At 44.0% G+C, this 20356-nt stretch overlaps 1 protein-coding gene across 1 annotated transcript; it reads right to left on the bottom strand.

Annotated features, from left to right (window-relative positions):
• Nucleotides 1-3056: 3056 nt before the first annotated feature.
• On the bottom strand, nucleotides 3057-18874 carry LOC311238882 (uncharacterized protein; the record flags this gene model as incomplete). Its single annotated transcript, XM_084327081.1, has 6 exons — nucleotides 18750-18874; nucleotides 12583-12660; nucleotides 12369-12479; nucleotides 5628-5741; nucleotides 5077-5190; nucleotides 3057-3109 (listed from the first exon to the last, which is right to left on the bottom strand). The coding sequence occupies exons 2-6, from the start codon at nucleotides 12611-12613 to the stop codon at nucleotides 3057-3059; spliced, it is 423 nt and encodes a 140-aa protein (XP_084183207.1). The 5' UTR covers nucleotides 12614-12660; nucleotides 18750-18874.
• Between the last annotated feature and the right edge of the window lie 1482 nt (nucleotides 18875-20356).

Raw genomic sequence — 20356 nt, 5'->3', positions numbered from 1 at the left:
CTTATATAAACCTGGTAGGAGACTCCACTTACTACAGCTTGTATAAACCTGGTAGGAGACTCCACTTACTACAGCTTGTATAAACCTGGTAGGGGACTCCACTTACTACAGCTTGTATAAATCTGGTAGGGGACTCCACTTACTACAGCTTGTATAAACCTGGTAGGAGACTCCACTTACTACAGCTTGTATAAACCTGGTAGGAGACTCCACTTACTACAGCTTGTATAAACCTGGTAGGAGACTCCACTTACTACAGCTTGTATAAACCTGGTAGGAGACTCCACTTACTACAGCTTGTATAAACCTGGTAGGAGACTCCACTTACTACAGCTTGTATAAACCTGGTAGGAGACTCCACTTACTACAGCTTGTATAAACCTGGTAGGAGACTCCACTTACTACAGCTTGTATAAACCTGGTAGGTGACTCCACTTACTACAGCTTGTATAAACCTGGTAGGAGACTCCACTTACTACAGCTTGTATAAACCTGGTAGGAGACTCCACTTACTACAGCTTGTATAAACCTGGTAGGAGACTCCACTTACTACAGCTTGTATAAACCTGGTAGGAGACTCCACTTACTACAGCTTGTATAAACCTGGTAGGAGACTCCACTTACTACAGCTTGTATAAACCTGGTAGGAGACTCCACTTACTACAGCTTGTATAAACCTGGTAGGAGACTCCACTTACTACAGCTTGTATAAACCTGGTAGGTAAGGCTGAGCCCGAACGTTCGAACGTTCGAACGTTCGTTCGTTACGCTGACATTCGGACTTTAATTAATAGGTTCGAACGTTCGGTGAAAAAAAAATAAAGGATGCGCATGGGGTTGAGGTGATGTGAATGCGAGGCGCTCGCCTCAACCAGTATGGTCTGCCGGGCTGCAGCGGGATACTATTTCTCAACCAGAGCTCTATTTTGATTGACAGGCGATTCTGCCAATTACGTCACACCGCTTGCACCCGCCTCTGCTGTTACCACCAATCGGCAAGCCTCAACAGACTTACCGTAGCTACCGGGGAGCCGTAGTTAGCTCCCCGCCGAGGAAGTAATCGGTAACAAGGTTTCCGTAGGTGAACCTGCAGATTAAGGATCATTAATGAATACCAGCCTTTTTCGGCCACGGAGCGCGAGCTTCATGGCGGGAGGTGGTTGCGTTGGAAACAACAGCAGGCGCACGGTGGACAGACCCGTCCACCGTCTACCTCGGAACGGTGGTAGGGCGGACGGGCGGCAGGCGTGTTGGGAGCCCGGCCGTTCCGAGGTAGACGGTGGACGGGTCTGTTGAGCCGAGGCGTGCGCCTCTCCTCCCGGCTCCCCTCCCCGTCGTCCAAGAGTGAATACCTGTTATTGAACGTGTAACACTAACTACATAACGTTAAAGCCACAAAACTAATGCATTTGTTTATCTAGCCCCTTACGTGACTGCAAGGGCTATTGTTTATCATAATTTGATTCAGTAGCTTGTTTATTTTCTTCTGAGTGCTTTGTTTAATTACATGTTTACATGAACAGCCACCACTGTAAACAACATGTTTTTCACCAATAGACTATGCAATGCCGCCCTCCGTAGGATCTATAATAATACAATAAAAAAAAAATTATTATTAAAAAAAAATGAAAAAAAAGATTATTAATAAAAAAAAATGTAAAAATTTAAAAAAACGAACGTTCGAACGTTCGTTCGATAAACCCTGGCGAACGTTCGAACCCTAAAAACAGGGTTCGGGCTCAGCCTTACTGGTAGGAGACTCCACTTACTACAGCTTGTATAAACCTGGTAGGAGACTCCACTTACTACAGCTTGTATAAACCTGGTAGGGGACTCCACTTACTACAGCTTGTATAAACCTGGTAGGGGACTCCACTTACTACAGCTTTCGCTCCCTTTCCTTGGCTGAACACACCTTTAAAAAGGAACACACCAACATTTTGTGAAATTTGCTTATCGTCTTCACCAGAGAGAGACAAGTACTGCTAACCAATTTCTTAGCTCTTCCTGTGAAACATTCATTCCCTCTTTCTCATCTACTGAAGCCTCTCTCCACTGCTTTCTTAGCCGTCTCCTCGCCTTCACCAATTTCTCCATTTCTTTCTGCCGCCTGGACCTAACTGACTGCCATCTCTCCACCCTCTTTCTCTCAATGATTCCAAATCTTTCAGCACCATATTCATAAATAATGTCTCCCCTCTTCTCCAATTTATTTACCACTGCTCCTTTAAGTCCATCGAACACAATTTTCAGATCCCTGTTAACTGTCTCCCATTCTTTCCTTTCATTTTCCCTAGATCATTTAACTCTAGCCTTTTGCCCACAGCTCTTCTCTCTGACCAGCATGCTGGCCTCAGTACCATCTACATCCCCTCCTATAATGGGGTGTTAACCCATGCCAGCCCCCGATGGGGTCTATTCCCTCAGCTGTCTTTCCAAGCAGTCACATGAAAAGTAAGTTGTCAAGCCCTTTGATGTTCTCAAATCAATAAGTAAACGTGTTTAATAATCATGATTTCAATATCAATAAGAATTATCGTGATTATGAATTGTGTCATAATCGAGCAGCCCTAGACTGTACTGTGGAATTTGTTTGTCAGTTTTACAAGTGTTGCTACTAAGGCTGTCAAAGTTAAAAGTTAAATAACGCACAATTCTTTTAACGCCACTATTTTTTTTTAAATATATATATATTGCATGTGCTTTGGACTGATATTTTGAAGAGCAAGGGTACTATCTATAATCACTATACATGTGATATAATCAACATACCTGTGTTGTATAGACAAGGACCCTACAGTAGAGGTCTGCAAGCCCGAAGGGGCCCCCGACACCATGGACAGATTAGGGCCGGGCCGATTTATTTATGCATAGATGGGGTTTGGGTAGGGCTCCGGCTCCTTTTATTTCTCTCGCTTCATTTTACACACGTGAGTCGTGCGTGCACACACACAATCAGGCCCTCGAGTCGTGTTTCCATCAAAGCAACAAGCTAGAGCGCTGAGAGCGTGCGTGTCGGAAATGGAGAAGCTGCATTTGCTAGCTAGACTTGCGTGCTATGTGTTGAGTATACCCGCAAGCAGCAGCTCCAGCGAGCGATATTTCAGCACTGCAGGGAGAACGCTGGAGGAGAGGAGAACAGAGCGCCCGCGAATGTACAGCAGAGTGGAATAAACTGTAAAAAGTTTTGTTTGATTGTTCTTGGATTTAGCCGGTAGGCGAAGATTTGAGAGTTTTGTTAAAGTTATTCAACACAAGAAGTTTTTGTTGCCGACGTTCATCCAACAGTGAAGTGGTGAGTCCATCCTGATTTACTCAAATTAATTGGCTGCTGGTTTATGAGTGTTTTCGGTATGCTTTAGTGTCATGACATTAATGTTTTAGTCTGTGGGCATGTAATTGTTGCTGTCGTTAGCCGCAGAGCTATGTCGTTATTGCATTGTGCATTTTTTGTCGTAATGTAGCATTTGTGTGTGTAACGTAGGTAGCGTGTGTGTGTGTGATGTCTGTCATCACATTGTAATATTGGCCTCAGGCTTAAGTCGGGCTAGGGCCGAATAATTGCTTAACTTTTGGGGCTAGGGTAGGGCCGGGCCCGAAGGCTACAGGCTTGGGCCGGGCTGGGGCAGACATGGCAGGCCCCTGCAGACGTCTACCCTACAGCCTTAATCAATAGGTGACAGAATAAAAATGATATTAATTTTTATGAATTCGCATGGGTAAATTATTACCCTCACATCTAGAGACTTAAAGGGGAACTATTTTACTATTTCTTTCACTATTTGGGCACTTTTACACAATTCCTGTGAGTCTATGGAACACCTCTGTAATATATATATTTTTTTTTATTCATTGTTTTGTATTTCTAATCAAGTCCTCAAAAACAGCATTTTTCTACCTCAAGTTCTCGAGCTGTTTTGAGCCTGGGCTCCTAAACCACTGCGGAGCGTCGTCTTCACCTGAACATTAACATGCAGCAGTGACTATATGACATCACATATAGGCACATTTTCAAACGACTCAGTTCAGTGAGGGTGAATATTGTGAGAGGAGAATTGGAAGAATGCGCCAATATGAGAATTTTGAGACATAGATCATATTAATATAAGTTCACATAGCTAGGAAACAATGCTAAACACTCAAAAAGTTTCAAGTTTCAAGTTTCTTTAATAGTTGTCATACAGAAGTACAGAATACTTTTGTACAAAATGCTTCTTACTGTTGCGCTCCAGAGACTGTGCATGACAAGATAAGTATGAAATAAAAACATAGTAAAAATTAGAAGTAAAAAAAGAGGTCACAGTGTTCAGTTTAGACATATGTACAATGTTCGTAGACGTAGTTACCATACAATATACAATACTGCGCAGTGTACTAATATACAATACTATATAGTGCAAGGCATAAATGGACGAGGTGCAGTTTAGGTACAATTCACAGTAGGTTTACGAGTTGTAGTGCAAATCCTTTATCAATAAATATAAAGTGTAAGTGTGTTTGTGTGATCTAAAGTGTGGAGAGTGGGTGCTGCAGTGTGTTGTTTGTTTGAGTGAGTGTGTGCGTGTGGGTGTGTGTGCTGTGTGCATTTGATGGTTGTTGCATAGTGATTATTGTTCGTTTAGCGATTATTGTTCGTTTAGCAGCCTGATGGCCTGGGGATAGAAGCTCCTTCTGAGTCTTTCTGTGCTCGCCATAAGACTCCGGTATCGCTTGCCTGACGGCAGCAGTTCAAAGAGGCAGTTGTTCGGGTGGCTCGAGTCCTTAATAATTCTCTTAGCCTTCCCCTTGCACCGCTTGTTGTAAATGTTCTGGAGGGTGGGAAGCCCCCCTCTAATTGTGCGTTCGGCTGAACGTGTCACTCTTTGTAGTCTGCTACGGTCTTGTGCAGTGCTATTCCCAAACCAGGAGGTGATGTTGCCGGTCAGGATGCTCTCTATTGTACATGAGTAGAAGTTCCTAAGGATCTTCTGACTGACTTGGAACTTCCTTAAAAAGGCCATTTATAAGATAGTTCCCCTTTAAGATGTCTAAGAAAAAGAAAGAAAGACAAGAAAAAGAAAAAGAAAAGTAACATACTGGTCTCCTGATGGTCTGTGGGCTCCTCCTTCAGCCCAGTGGACATATCCGTGGGGGGGTCTAGCGTGTCCTGAACCTCCTCTATTTTAATCATCAGTAGGTCACTGGGTGGATCTGGAACAGAGGGAGACAGAAACTAAGTATTTACAGTGCCATGAAAAAGTATTTGCCCACTTTCTGATTTCTTCTGTAATTACAGATCTTCTTTTTTTAATAATCAGTAGGTCTCTTCAATCTCTGGACCTAAAGATTTCCCTATGGATTAATTCCGAACTGTATTTGACCAGGGACCAGCCATATACAGGAGGGGCTACCAGCTAGTGCAAGACAGTCATAGAGAGTAATGAAACACATGGCCATTTAGTTTACTTTCCATCCATCAGACTCTTCAACAATGTATGTGAAAATACCACACTTTGTTGTGGTGAAACAAATAGATTGAGGCTTCATGGAAAGAAAGAGGAGGGAAAGCTGTGGACACAGAGACATACAACTATGCTGCAACAGAGGAAGGACAACAAGAGAAAAGAAAGACAAGAAAAGTAACATACTGGTCTCCTGGTGGTCTGTGGGCTCCTCCTTCAGCCCAGTGGACATATCCGTGGGTGGGTCTAGCGTGTCCTGAACCTCCTCTATTTTAATCATCAGTAGGTCACTGGGTGGATCTGGAACAGAGGGAGACAGAAACTTTTTACAGTGTTTTTACAGTGGCATGAAAAAGTATTTGCCCACTTTCTGATTTCTTCTGTAATTACAGATTTATTTTTAATCTTTATACAAAATCTAAAACAGGATGTAATTGAGTCCTGAGCCTCTTCTTTCATGATTGATAGGAAGTTGGAGGTAGATCTTGGGCAGAGGGAGACAGCAACTAAGGAAATCCTCCAGTATTTACAGTATTATTTTACAAATTATTATATTTATGAACTTTATTTAAAATCAAACATACTTCCTTTTCCTCCATTACATTTATTTAGGTTAAACAAGACCACTGACCCCTTTAGCTAAGGCTTAATAATACATCACAGTTGGGACCCCTTCAAGTCAAGTCAAGAGTTTTATTTGTCACGGCATACAAGTATACAATAAAAAAGGGGGGTCTTGCCCGCAACGATGTGCATAATACAATAGTAATATATAATAGAATCCAATAGAATGACATTGTGCAATAAAACAAGTAAACAAAGTAGGGCATATCGGTATATGTACATGAGTTATTTACAGAGCATGGTAGGACATGCTAGGTCCTGTGGTAGTGCAATACACTGTTAGCTACGGATGAGGCACTGGGTCTTTATGTACAATGCTATACAATGCTATATTATACAATCTCAAGTTATACTATACTAGTCTTAAAGTGACCTTTCCTTTTGTAAAGTGACCATAAGTGTGAGCGTGTGCAGCATGAGTGTGTGTTTGCTCATGTTAAAGTGGCTGCTAGTGTGTGAGCGTGTACCAGGGTTTCCGTTGTCCGGTAATTACCGGTTCTTGACCGGGAAAATCTGTTGAAGTTCGACATATTTAAATCTCTCCGGTCATAATGTCCGGTGAAAATAATTCCCTCTAAGCACAATTTGAATTGTATTAAAATAGTTACATTTGTTTCATTGTTGCTTCACCAAGCAGGTCTAATAATGACAACGATGTGTGTTCCTATATCATATCACGTGCGGCGCACAGCAAGTTTCAATTTCAGTTCTTGGCATTTTTAACCAGTGGAGAAAGGTAAGAGAGATTTCCCTATCGTTTTTCTTATATGAATTATTCAACCTACGTTAATAAAACATACCTGGTGATCAACTACAGTTTGCTGTGAACATTATGATATGTGTGTAGTGTTCTGATAACGACTATTGGTGAAGCGATGTCGAAATTAATTTGGGTTAGGCAGCGGGAGCTGGATGCTGGATTTGCGAGAAGCATGCAACTGCAGAGCCGCAGAGCAGACAGCTGTGCCCGCACAGTGCAATACTCCAATTCAGCCATTGGCAATTCAGCCGCTGGGTGGGTGGCTGCTCTGCGGCTCTGCAGTTGCATACTATTGGGATTCGTTTATCGCTTCGTTGGGAGGCGGAGAGATTCCAGTGAACCCCAAGATAATGTTGCCATCTCTCTCTGCCAAATTTCTCAGTTCTTCGCTTGATATAATTAATTAGGGATGTCCCGATCACGTTTTTTTGCTCCCGATCCGATCCCGATCATGTGATTTTGAGTATCTACCGATACCGATATTTCCCGATCCGATCAAAAAATAAATACATTTTATTTTTTATTTTTTTCAACAAACATGACCATGTTCACGTCTTAAACTCATACTGAGGCCTTAGTTTTGGTTTTAAATTGCATATCATCATTCATTTATTTATTGTCACACAGAGCAGAAGAATTTTGCCAAAACAAACCAATAGTATCCAGCTGCAGAACGGCAGGCCAGCCACACTCTCAGACCCAAACGCATTACCTTTGATTTAATTATACATCAAATGATTTATGAAGTTAACTTTTTACCTGGATAACGTCAACATTCAGGGTGAATGTAATGTGAGAAATTGGGATTAAAAAATATATATAATTTTAATTTGGGTCTGAGAGTGTGGCTGGTCTGCCGTTCTGCAGCTGGACTATTGGTTTGTTTTGGCAAAATTCTTCTGCTCTGTGTGACAATAAATAAATGAATGATGATATGCAATTTAAAACCAAAACTAAGGCCTCAGTATGAGTTTAAGACGTGAACATGGTCATGTTTGTTGAATAAAAAAATTAAAATTAAAAAATTAAATAAAAAAAATTTGCAGATTTTTTTATTTCTTTTTTTGCCAATCCCGATCTTCTGGAAATCACGTGATCGGATCGGGACATCCCTATAATTAATACAAATCACACACACACACGCTACCTACGTTACACACACAAATGCTACATTATGACAAAAAATGCACAATGCAATAACGACATAGCTCTGCGGCTAACGACAGCAACAATTACATGCCCACAGACTAAAACATTAATGTCATGACACTAAAGCATACCGAAAACACTCATAAACCAGCAGCCAATTAATTTGAGTAAATCAGGATGGAATCACCACTTCACTGTTGGATGAACGTCTGCAACAAAAACGTCTTGTGTTGAATAACTTTAACAAAACTCACAAATCTTCGCCTGCCGGCTAAATCCAAGAACAATCAGCTGTTTATTAATGTCGGGCCGACTGCCCACAGATACCTATTTGATTTCAAGTCGGCAGCAGCACGGAGTCTCGAGGGACTTATTTTATTTGGAATATAATGACTGTATACGCAAAAGTAGCCTAGTTTTAAGTTAAAATATTATAAATCTACATGCCTTGAGGATGTCATTCTTTATATAGTCTGCCTATCAATTGTTTTTAAGCTCAATAAACTCTGACAGGAATTTCTCCCATTTGTCCGGCAGATTGAAATCTCGCAGGACACTGAGACCGGCAAAAAAAAAGTCTAACGGAAACCCTGGCGTGTACAGTGTATGTGTCGTGTGTGTGCTCATGTGTGCTTGTGTGTGGAGAGTTCAGTGTTCAAGGCTCTGATGGCCTGGGGGAAGAAGCTGAGCCAAAGTCTCTCTGTCCTAGTAGCTGGAGTTCGCAGGCATGCCCTCAGGCATGCCCTCAGCAGCATGAACAGGCTGTTGTTGGGGTGGTGGGGGTCTTTCATTATCCTGCAGGCTCTGGATTTGCACCTCTTGTTGTATAGGACCTGCAGGGGTGGTAGTGCAATACCCGTGGTACGCTCGGCTGAGCGCACCACTCTCTGTAAGGCCTTCTTGTCCTGTGCCATGCTGTTTCCATACTAGGCAGTGATGTTTCCAGTCAAGATGCTCTCTACAGCTCCGGAGTAGAAGGACTGGAGTATCTTCCCAGATACTCTGAACTTCCTTAATTGTCTCAGGTGATAGAGGCGTTGCTTCGCCTTCTTTACGACTGAGTCTATGTGTGTTGTCCATGTCAGATCCTCTGAGATGTGGACCCCCAGGTACTTAAAGCTGCTCACCCTGGGGAGCTCCAGTAGCTCACCACGTACCGCGAGTGCTATTTCAGCGCCGTGGACAACCGCGCTCGCGCGGATCTGGGGCTGAGCGCGTTCGAATCCCGGACGGCAGCCGTGCCTTTCCCAGAGTGTCTTTCCCCCCCCATCTGAACCCTTTCAGCCTGCTTCTGTCGGTCGAACTTGACCAAGTATGAATGCGAAGAAAAAGCGATAAACGCTAAAAAGAACCAGGTGACTGGTCAAAGTTTAAAAAAAAAAAAAAAAGCTGCTCACCCTGTCCACGATAGCCCCGTTTATCCTCAGTGGTGTGTGTGTCTCCTGCGGTCTTCTCCTAAAATCCACGATCAGTTCCTTGGTTTTACCAATGTTCAGGAGCAGGCTGTTGTCCTGGCACCAGCGTTCCAGTACCTCAACCTACTCCCGGTAGGCCTTCTCGTCGTTGTCCGAGATCAGCCCCACCACCACTGTGTCGTCCGCAAACTTCACTATGGAGTTGGAGCTGAACTTGGCCACACAGTCATGTGTGTATAGTGAGTACAGCAGGGGGCTCAGAACACAGCGCTGGGGGGACCCGATGCTCAGGGTGATGGTGTTGGAGGTCTGACCCCCCACCCTGACCGCCTGGGGCCTTTCGCTCAGAAAGTCCAGTATCCAGGCGCTCAGAGCGGAGCTCAGACCCAGCTCGATCAGCTTGTCCACCAGTCTGGTGGGGACTATGGTGTTGAACGCTGAGCTGTAGTCAATGAACAACAGTCTCACATAGCCCCCCTTCTGGCGGTCCAGGTGAGAGAGGGTGCTGTGCAGTACTTGGGAGACCGCATCATCAGTGGACCTGTTTGGCCTGTATGCAAATTGCATTGGGTCCATATCACTGGGGAGGGAGGCACAAATGTGATCATTGACCAGCCTCTCAAAACATTTCATGGCCACAGAGGTGAGTGCCACCGGTCTGTAGTCATTGAGACCTGTTGGGGAGGGTTTCTTTGGTACCGGGATAATGGTAGACATCTTGAAGCAGGCAGGGACCACTGACTCCGCCAGGGCAGGGCTCCAGACTAACTTTTTTCACCACCGTCCCAGAACCGTCCCGAAATACAATTTTAACCGTCCCAAAGTGAATGTAACCGTCCCAAAAATCAAATGTAGTTTCTTTACTTTGGTTTTGTCGTCTATAGTTGTTATTGCCATAAGAAACACCATTCAGAGAAGGGGAGAATACATTGATTTAGTCAAAAGGCTCCCATGGTGGAAAGATTTCACAAGAATAATTATGATTAAAAATAAATATAAAAAAAAAGTGTTTAACAAGGTGCTAGTATAGGGATATTTGGTCACGGTGCTGTTATAGTCAACCAATTGGAGCCATGTTGATTATTCCTTCCATAGGAAAATATATTTAAATGTATTTTATTTCGTTTTAGTTTTTTTTGTTATTACAAATGTGTGTTTATGGTTGAAAATGTTAGAGATAAATAAAGATCAAATCAAATCTAACTGAATAAGTTATCCCTCTTCTAACAAGAAAGAAAAACGTAGTTTAGCTTTAAACTACATAATGTCATTGCGTCCAGAGATTCCACCTTTGATAACTAAAGTAATGACACTTGACTAGTAATGAAACATGTCCCTTAGATCGCGCTGTCCTCCTGGTCGATATTGATAATTGCTGCTAAATTCCAGCGGGCCCTCCTCACTGAATATGGATTAATTGTGTAGCTGAAGTGAAGTTTGCCTATAGCCTGTCGTCTATTTCTCTGCGTTCGTTTAGATAAATGTAACGTTATGCCAATTAACTCACAATGGTAGTAACATTACGTTAGTATAGAATCAAATAGAAATCCTTTAATAATCCCGAGGGAAATTCGGCACTACAGAGCAGACTATGTATCGCTCACATTGAACAACAATAAACATTTAGGTCAATAGGACTAAAATAGGAATAACAATATAATAATATTAAAAATAAGAATAAAATAGTGTGAACTATGGATTAATCAGTGGCAGTCTGATACGTTAGTCAGTAACGTTAGCTAGCAATAAGCAGCTATAACTAGAACGCGTCGATAACTGTATACAGTTCCAATAGACTAACATTACACTTCTGTGATTTAAATGTGTCCTCACCTTAGACTCAGGGGTAGTATTGCTGGATGCAGTTCCCTGTTGGTCATTTTGGGTCTGTGTTTATCCTCTTCAAATAGCGCAGCATGTTTGCGGTGCTCTCGTCACTGAGAGGATGCCACAGTATAGCGCGCGTTTTTTTTTTTTTTATAACATTCTGATCTTTCCGCGGTTCTTGTACAGTGGTCTCGTGCCGTGCGACTGTCAATTACCAGCTGTCATTCACTGTGTCAACCAGGGTTAAATACCAGTGGAGAAAGCCTAGGTAAGAGAGATTTCCCTCACCTGTTTTTCTTTTTCGATGCAAGATTAATTTGGGGTGTGACGCTGCTGCAGCGCGACTGGCTGATGAGAGGTGGGTAGGAACTTGATGCTGGATTAGTGTATCGCTGCGTTGGGAGGCGGAGATAGTCATTGGATTTGGCAAATCACGCTACGTTTAGACTTCAGTGAACTTAGTCAGCACGAGACATTCACCATTTGACAGCAATATATGCGCGCACTGACAGTCGGCCAATTGACATTTCCTGTGAAAAAAAAAATCCTCTCCGTCCCGGTTGCGTCCCAGCAAAGATTTCTGTTCGTCCCAAATCAATATTTGATCGTCCCCGGGACGACGGGACATCGTTAGTCTCGAGCCCTGCGCCAGGGATCGATTAAATATGGTGGTGAACACGGGGGCTAGCTGGTTAGCACAGGACTTAAGTATGCGTCCTGTTATTCCATCTGGGCCAGCAGCCTTTCTGGTGTTCACCTGCATAAATGCTCTTCTCACACTGTGTTCCGTCAATGAGAGAGCGTCCCCGCCCCCCCACGGATGCCCCCCCCCCCCCTCCACAACAGCCGGCGCGCCAGTGACGTCACTAGCCGTTGAGCTAGCGGCGCCACTGTTTACACCAAACAGAGCGTAGAAAGCTTCTATCAGCTTAGTTCTCCTGGTTGCTATTCAATCCAGCAGGGCAACAGGACAAAGCTGTTCCATTTATAAAAGAGATACCAGAATAAAGTGCTCCAAAGAGTTAGGCTGAGTTTGATCAAATTAAAGAATGAGAGGAGAGAAAGCAATGGCGACAAAGACTGAGACATACAAACATGCTGGAGCAGAGGAAGGAGAAGACAAAATCAAGATAAGAGAAAGAAACAACATACTGATCTCCTGGTGGTCTGTGGGCTCCTCCTTCATCTCAAAGGAAGTCTCCTTGGGCGGCTCTAGCACGTCCTGATCTTCTTCTTTAACAATCAGTAGGTCTCTGGGTGGATCTGGGACAGAGGGAAACACAACTCAACATACTAGTCTTTATTTACTCCTGGGTCTGGAGAGTAAACTAAAGTATCTTCAGTAGGAGGTCTTGTTCTGACTTACAGAGGTACTGCTGGTCTGATTCCTCCTTCATTCTAGCAGGTGTGATCTTGGACGTCTTCTACTGGAACTGGAGTTTTGCTACAAGGATAAATGCAGATGGTCACAGAGAGCCCATACTGTAGAGTCTGGAACTGACTGGTCAGCCAGGACATATATAGAGGCTTCTATCCACCATCACATCACAGTATGGAGGGGAAAAGAATGAGAACTGTAGGCCAATTAGTTGGCATGCTTTTATTCAAAGCCGATTACATAAATGCAGGACTTAAATTGTGCCAGGACCTGCCAGATTGGGACCGGCACCTATTTGATCGGATCCGGCACCTCCTCTGTCATAATCTTCTGTCAATACATTTAGTGGGGGGCGTGGCCAGGCAGCATAGGATTTTGATTGAAAACTTTATTAACAGATTGCAGAATGGGTACAACACAGTACGGCTCAATACACACAATTGTTGCAGACCAGAGAAAGACTTTTGTCTTGTTTACATCAGGGTCCCCCATTTTCAATTGGTCGTTCGACTTAACTACACGTTAGTGGCGACTCCAGCCTTAACCCTGCTATTTTGAATATTCTATTCTGTTCTGTTCTGTTTGCCATGTCCTAAACCTCTGCCTGTCTCCTTGTCCAGGACCTCCAGTCGACCTGCCTGCCTCACAGTACCCTGCTAGCTAGCTAACAACATGCTAACCACTGACCTATTAGCCACAAACATGCTCGCCTTCAGTCTGCTAACCTCCAGTCAGCTAGCCACCAGCATGCTAACCTCCAGTCAGCTAGCCACCAGCATGCTAACCTCCAGTCAGCTAGCCACCAGCATGCTAACCTCCAGTCAGCTAGCCACCAGCATGCTAACCTCCAGTCAGCTAGCCACCAACATGCTAACCTCCAGTCAGCTAGCCACCAGCATGCTAACCTCCAGTCAGCTAGCCTGCTAACCTCCAGTCAGCTAGCCACCAGCATGCTAACCTCCAGTCAGCTAGCCACCAGCATGCTAACCTCCAGCATGCTAACCTCCAGCATGCTAACCTCCAGTCAGCTAGCCACCAGCATGCTAACCTCCAGTCAGCTAGCCACCAGCCTGCTAACCTCCAGTCAGCTAGCCACCAGCATGCTAACCTCCAGTCAGCTAGCCACCAGCATGCTAACCTCCAGTCAGCTAGCCACCAGCCTGCTAACCTCCAGTCAGCTAGCCACCAGCATGCTAACCTCCAGTCAGCTAGCCACCAGCATGCTAACCTCCAGTCAGCTAGCCACCAGCATGCTAGCCTCCAGTCAGCTAGCCACCAGCATGCTAACCTACAGTCAGCTAGCCACCAGCATGCTAACCTCCAGTCAGCTAGCCACCAGCATGCTAACCTCCAGTCAGCTAGCCACCAGCATGATAACCTCCAGTCAGCTAGCCCCCAGCATGCTAACCTCCAGTCAGCTAGCCACCAGCATGCTAACCTACAGTCAGCTAGCCACCAGCATGCTAACCTCCAGTCAGCTAGCCACCAGCATGCTAACCTCCAGTCAGCTAGCCACCAGCATGCTAACCTCCAGTCAGCTAGCCACCAGCATGCTAACCTCCAGTCAGCTAGCCACGAGCATGCTAACCTACAGTCAGCTAGCCACCAGCATGCTAACAGGGACTGTATACAGAGTCAGGACTGGTTCACTTCAAAAGCGGGCACGACCCGCCTGGAGGCAATGACTCTCTTCTAATCTTTTCGGAAAAACTCACCACATTTGGTCAAAATCCTCTTTGCCCTCAAATAGTTGAGTTTTTAGTGCATAATCAATTGTTTGTTCACAAGCTTGCGACTGCAATTCAAAACTGGCCCCTGTAAATGTCCAAACCCAACCCCCTCCAATGTACAACCCCCCCCCTGGGGAATCAATGGCAGTCTACCCATTGCTTGTAGAAAGGGAGATGTGGTGTTATGTGAACGTGTGTGCATTATAGCACACTACAGTGTACAGAGTAGTGTACGAGAGAGAGAGGCAAGAAGAACACAGTGTGTGTCATGGAGCTACGGAGAAGCTAATACAGATCCTCACAACCACAGCAGAGGACTCAGGTATTAGTTACAGTGTGAAGCAACACAACACCTGTGTGCTGTAGTGCAGCGGTTCTCAACAGGGAACAGAACTAGAGATGTTCCGATACCATTTTTTCCTTTCCGATCCGATTCCGATACCTAAGCTTTGGGTATCGGCCGATACCGATACTTATCCGATACCAGTGCCACTGCATACATAAAAAAATAAAATAAAAATAAAATGATATTATATAAATTTTTTATAAATATACTTTTTTTTTTTTTTTTTTAACAAATACTGTTTTATATATACTGTTTTTTAGTAATAACTAGAAAGTAATGGTATTTATTCAACAACAGGTGATTGTATAGATTTGTATTAGTATCATTAATCAATGAGTATGGGGCTTCAGCACTGCAGATATACCCTACTCCAATGATCCACACGGACATTATACGTTGCTGCACTCGCTACCCACTGGCTCTGCAGATATACCCTACTCAGTCTGTCTACAAGGCTCCGTTTCAGTAGCAGTCGGATCTGTTGTGATTTTTGCACAATAAATATTCAACATTCTCTTTTGAGACTCCGCCTCAGACTCTTATCATTTGGCACTAAAAGCTAAACATTGTCACCGATATGGCTGTCCGCAACATGTCATTAATTGTGTACGCGAGGTGGTCTCAATGACGACGTCGACGTGAGCTAAGTTAGCATAGCATGATGAGCTGCCGGTATATGAAAAGACTGTAACGTTACTGGTGACAGTGATTTAACGAATACTCCTTTGCCAACTTGCTGTACTTTGCTTGCAGGTCTGCAGCCATTATTGCTGGATTATATGAATAGCCCCAACTTTAGCCAAGGTAATGTTAAAGCTAGCTTTCGGTTAGCTGTTCAATGCTAATAACACCAGCCACCAAGCGAACCCATGAGCTCCACGTCAACACCGCTCTGTCGGGACGATGACATTTAAGAAAGTATCTGCTGTTAAAATGACAAATGGCATTGACACTTTAATCGATTAAGCACCCGTTTGTTTTATAATGCTTACTCAACAGACCACAGTGCTGTTGATAAATTACGTCATATGGTATCGGAGCGCAGCATTAGAGGGTACTCGCCGATACCGATACCAGCATTTTAGCCAGTATCGGCGGCTTTTCCGATACTGGTATCGGTATCGGAACAACTCTAAACAGAACAACAGACAACAATGAGACAAAGCTTCCTGACACATCTCCATCCAAACTCAAGTTTTCAAGTTTCAAGTTTCTTGTGTGCGTGTGGGTGTGTGTGCTGTGTGCATTTGATGGTTGTTGCATAGTGTTTATTGTTCGTTTAGCAGCCTGATGGCCTGGGGATAGAAGCTTCTTCTGAGTCTCTGTGCTTGCCTTAAGACTCCGGTATCGCTTGCCTGACCGCAGCAGTTCAAAGAGGCAGTTGTACGGGTGGCTGGAGTCCTTGATGATTCTCTTCGCCTTCCCCCTGCACCGCTTGTTGTAAATGTTCTGGAGGGTGGGAAGCCCCCCTCCAATTGTGCGTTCGGCTGAACGTGTCACTCTTTGTAGTCTGCTACGGTCTTGTGCAGTGCTATTCCCAAACCAGGAGGTGATGTTGCCAGTCAGGATGCTCTCTATTGTACATGAGTAGAAGTTCCTAAGGATCTTCTGACTGACTTGGAACTTCCTTAGGCGCCTGAGGAAGTAGAGGCGTTGTCGTGCCTTCTTCACAACACTGTCAATGTGTGTGGTCCATGTCAAGTCCTCGGATATGTGGGCTCCGAGGTACTTGAAACTGTTCACTCTCTCAACCGGTGCCCCGTCGATGCTGAGGGGGCTATAGTCCTTGACCCCCGACCTCCTGAAGTCCACAATCATCTCTTTTGTTTTGCTGACGTTCAGGGAGAGGCAGTTCTCCTGACACCACTGTGACAGATTCTCTACCTCTTCCAGGTAGGCCCTCTCGTCGTTGGCAGAGATCAGGCCCACCACTACTGTGTCATCAGCAAATTTGATGATTGTGTTGTTGTTCCGCTGTGCCACGCAGTCATGTGTGTACAGGGAGTAGAGGAGGGGGCTCAGAACACAGCCCTGGGGGGCCCCTATGTTGAGCGTGATGGATGAGGAGGTGCAGTTGCCTGCTCTTACCACCTGGGGTCTGCCCGTCAGGAAGTCCAAGACCCACTGGCAGAGGTCATAGTTCAAGCCCAGGTCCCTGAGCTTGGCTATGAGTTTGGAGGGGACTATGGTATTGAATGCTGAGCTGTAGTCGATGAACAGCATTCTCACATAATTCCCCTGCCTCTTGTCCAGGTTAGGGCTGCACGATTAATCGTTTTTTAATCGAAATCGTGATTTGGAATGATGCAATTATCAAATCGCCAAGCCTGCAATTTAAAAAAAAAAAAAAAAATTTAACCAGGAAGTCCCATTGAGATACAAGATCTCCTTTGCAAGGTAGACCTGGCCAAGATGACAGCAATAACATTTGCAATACATCACACAGCAATAAAATGTGCGATACATCACACAAGAACATAATAAATGTGCATGTATACAATACATCACATGTAAACACAAAGCAGAATAGTCTACATGATAGTAAAAGTGTATAATACAGGGTAATACATATTTTTTTAAATATGTTATAATCGCATCGCAAATCGCAATCGCAATATCTGTCAGAATAATCGCAATTAGATTATTTCCCAAAATCGTGCAGCCCTAGTCCAGGTGTGATGCTGCTGTGTGCAGCACATGGGCTATGGCGTCCTCCGTGGACCTGTTGGGGCGATATGCAAACTCTTGGAAGAACTCATTGAAATCTCATCTGATACCACCTGGAGAGCTAGTTTCAGAGTGGTGCTGAGTACCAAGTATCTCATGATGCAGCAGTTAAGGTGTTGATACCATTCAGCACCACATATCTGTGTGAAGCTGGCTTTTCATCCATGACAGCTCCGAAAACAAAATATAGGGCCAAGTTGAGCCTTGAGGATGACATGCGTGTTGCCTTGTCAAAGATCTCCCCACGTAGTGACCGTATTATTAGCCAGCAGCAGCAGACCTCGCATTGAGCTAGAAATGTCCACTGAGTGAACGAGTGCTTATTTTCTGTATTTATTTATATTTGTTGAGAAATGGTAACTTGGTGATCCTTTTCTGTATTTAAAAAAAATACATGATTTTCTGTTTTTGAGAAATGGTCAAACTTATCCAAATATGCAATTTTTTATGGAGAACAGTGCAGCTGCAACAGATAGCACTTTAGTGATATTTTTCTGTATTTAAAAAAAAAATACATGATTTTCAGTTTGAGAAATGGTCACACTTATCCTGATATGCTATTTTTATGGAAAAGTGTGCAGCTGCAACAGATGGCACTTTAGTGATCATTTTCTGTAATTTTATTTAAAGAAATATGCTATTTGATTTACTACTACAAGCAGTGTAATGTCAACAGTACAAAGCCATTTATACCTGAAACACCTGTTAATAATAATGCATATAGCCTGCATATACACACAAATGTGTTTCCCGGTTTCTTAAATAAACATTATTTTGAAAGCAAGCACTTTTGTCATCATTGTAGCAAAAAAGACAGTACCGGAAAAGTCTTTATCGTATGTAGGGGTGCCCTGGAATATTTTATTGAACACAGGGGTGCCTTGGCAGCAGAAAGGTTGAGAACCCCTGCTGTAGTGGATCTTGTAGACCAGGCCCGTTGCGAGTTGCTGTACTCTGCCGTCTACTGTCAGCCATCCTAGATAACTATGTTGTCCTGTCAGCCATCCTAGATAACTATGTTGTCCTGTCAGCCATCCTAGATAACTATGTTGTCCTGTCAGCCATCCTAGATAACTATGTTGTCCTGTCAGGGGGGACCCTGATGGAAACAAGACAAACGTCTTTCTCAGGTCTGCATCCCCTTAACAATTGTATGTATTGAGCCGTACTGTATTGTACCCATTCTGCAATCTGTTAAATAAAGTTTTCATTCATTCAGCCATCCTAGATAACCATGTTGTCCTGTCAGCCATCCTAGATAACTATGTTGTTCTGTGTCAAAGGTTCCTTTCGAGCTGCTGCTGCAAGGAAGGAGCAACAAGAGGAAAACAATGTAAATATAATGTACTTACAGGTGTTGTGGTGTCCTGTCCACAGTGTGATCTGTTTCCACAAGAACGTCACTTGCTCCGGTATAGTTCTGTTCTCCAGAGACGTTAGCAAGAGACTCCGTGTTTCATTGTCTCCAACATGATGAATGAATGAATGAATGAATGAAAACTTTATTTAACAGATTGCAGAATGGGTACAATACAGTACGGCTCAATACATACAATTGTTAAGGGGATGCAGACCTGAGAAAGACGTTTGTCTTGTTTCCATCAGGGTCCCCCATTTTCAATTCATATAGACATATATGACATACATGACATACAGATAGTCAGTACTGCTACATCTATACATTTATGACATACCAGATTTGCAAATACAGTACTGTTTGTGATACAGAAGGAGTCAAGAAAAGGGAGTATATACATTTGACGTAGAAACTGTACATTGGAGGTTGGGTGGGGGGGGGTTGGGTACATTGGGATATTGACAACCATACTGGGTAATTTACATTGGAGGTGGTTGGGGGGGGGGGGGGGGGGCGGGGGGCATACTGTATAAACAAGTAACACTGTACATTGAGGGGGGGGGGGAGGAGACACTGTACAAACAAACACAATTGTACATTGAACTATTGACAAAACCATACTAGGTAAATGACTGTACATTGGAGGGGGTTGGAATGATTGGGTTAGGATATTTACAGGGGCCAGTGTTGAATTGCAGTCTCCCGTAGGTGTCCCTTGAGAGAGGTTTTGAAAGTGGGTAGTGATCCACATTCCTTTACAGCTTTGGGTAGGGCGTTCCACATTGATGTGGCATAATTGCGAAACGTGTTTAGTCCCTTATTTGAGCCGAATCTGGGTTTGACATGATTTGTGGAGCTCCCTCTGGTGTTGTGATCGTGGTATTCACTGACCTTTGGGAAGTATTTTGACATGTACATGGGTACCTTGGTCGTGTAGTGTATCTTGTAGACCAGGCCCATTGCAAGTTGTTGAACTCTGTCGTCTACTCTAAGCCATCCTAGGTTGTCGAAGTGGGCAGGGGTGAGGTGGGTTCTAGGAGTAAGGTCAAGCAGTAGTCTGACCAGTTTGTTTTGAGATGTTTGTAATTTTGTTTTTAGCGCCTTTGAGGTGCTTTGGTACCATGAGGTGCAAGCATAGTCGTAGTACCCCTGAATGAGTGCTCCTGCCAGAGTCTTCAGGGTGTTCTTGTTTACCAGAGAGGAGATCCGGTACAAGAATCGAGTTCGTTGGTTGACTTTTTTTATTACATTGGATGCCATTTTGTCACAGGAGAGATTAGCCTCTAGGATGGACCCCAGGTAGGTAATTTCATCTTTCCTTGTGACAATATTGTCACCCACTGTAACTGAGAAGCCGTCGGTCTTGCTGAGTTTGTTATTTGAACCGAAGAGAATGGACTCTGTTTTGCCCATGTGTAATGATAGTTTGTTATCAGCGAGCCATATGCAGATTCTGCCTAGTTCCGAGCTGAGGGTTTTTTCAACCTGTAACTTGTTCTTGTCAGAGACCAGCAGGGCTGAGTCGTCCGCAAACAGGAACAAGTTGCAGTCACAAGCTGACGACATGTCATTTGCATAAATTAGGAACAGTAGCGGTCCTAG

This window comes from Notolepis coatsorum (genome assembly GCF_963971535.1).
Source record: "Notolepis coatsorum genome assembly, chromosome: 13".
Classification (NCBI taxonomy): Eukaryota; Metazoa; Chordata; class Actinopteri; order Aulopiformes; family Paralepididae; genus Notolepis; species Notolepis coatsorum.
The sequence above is the reverse complement of the archived record's forward strand: the minus strand, read 5'-3'. Positions and strand labels throughout refer to the sequence as shown.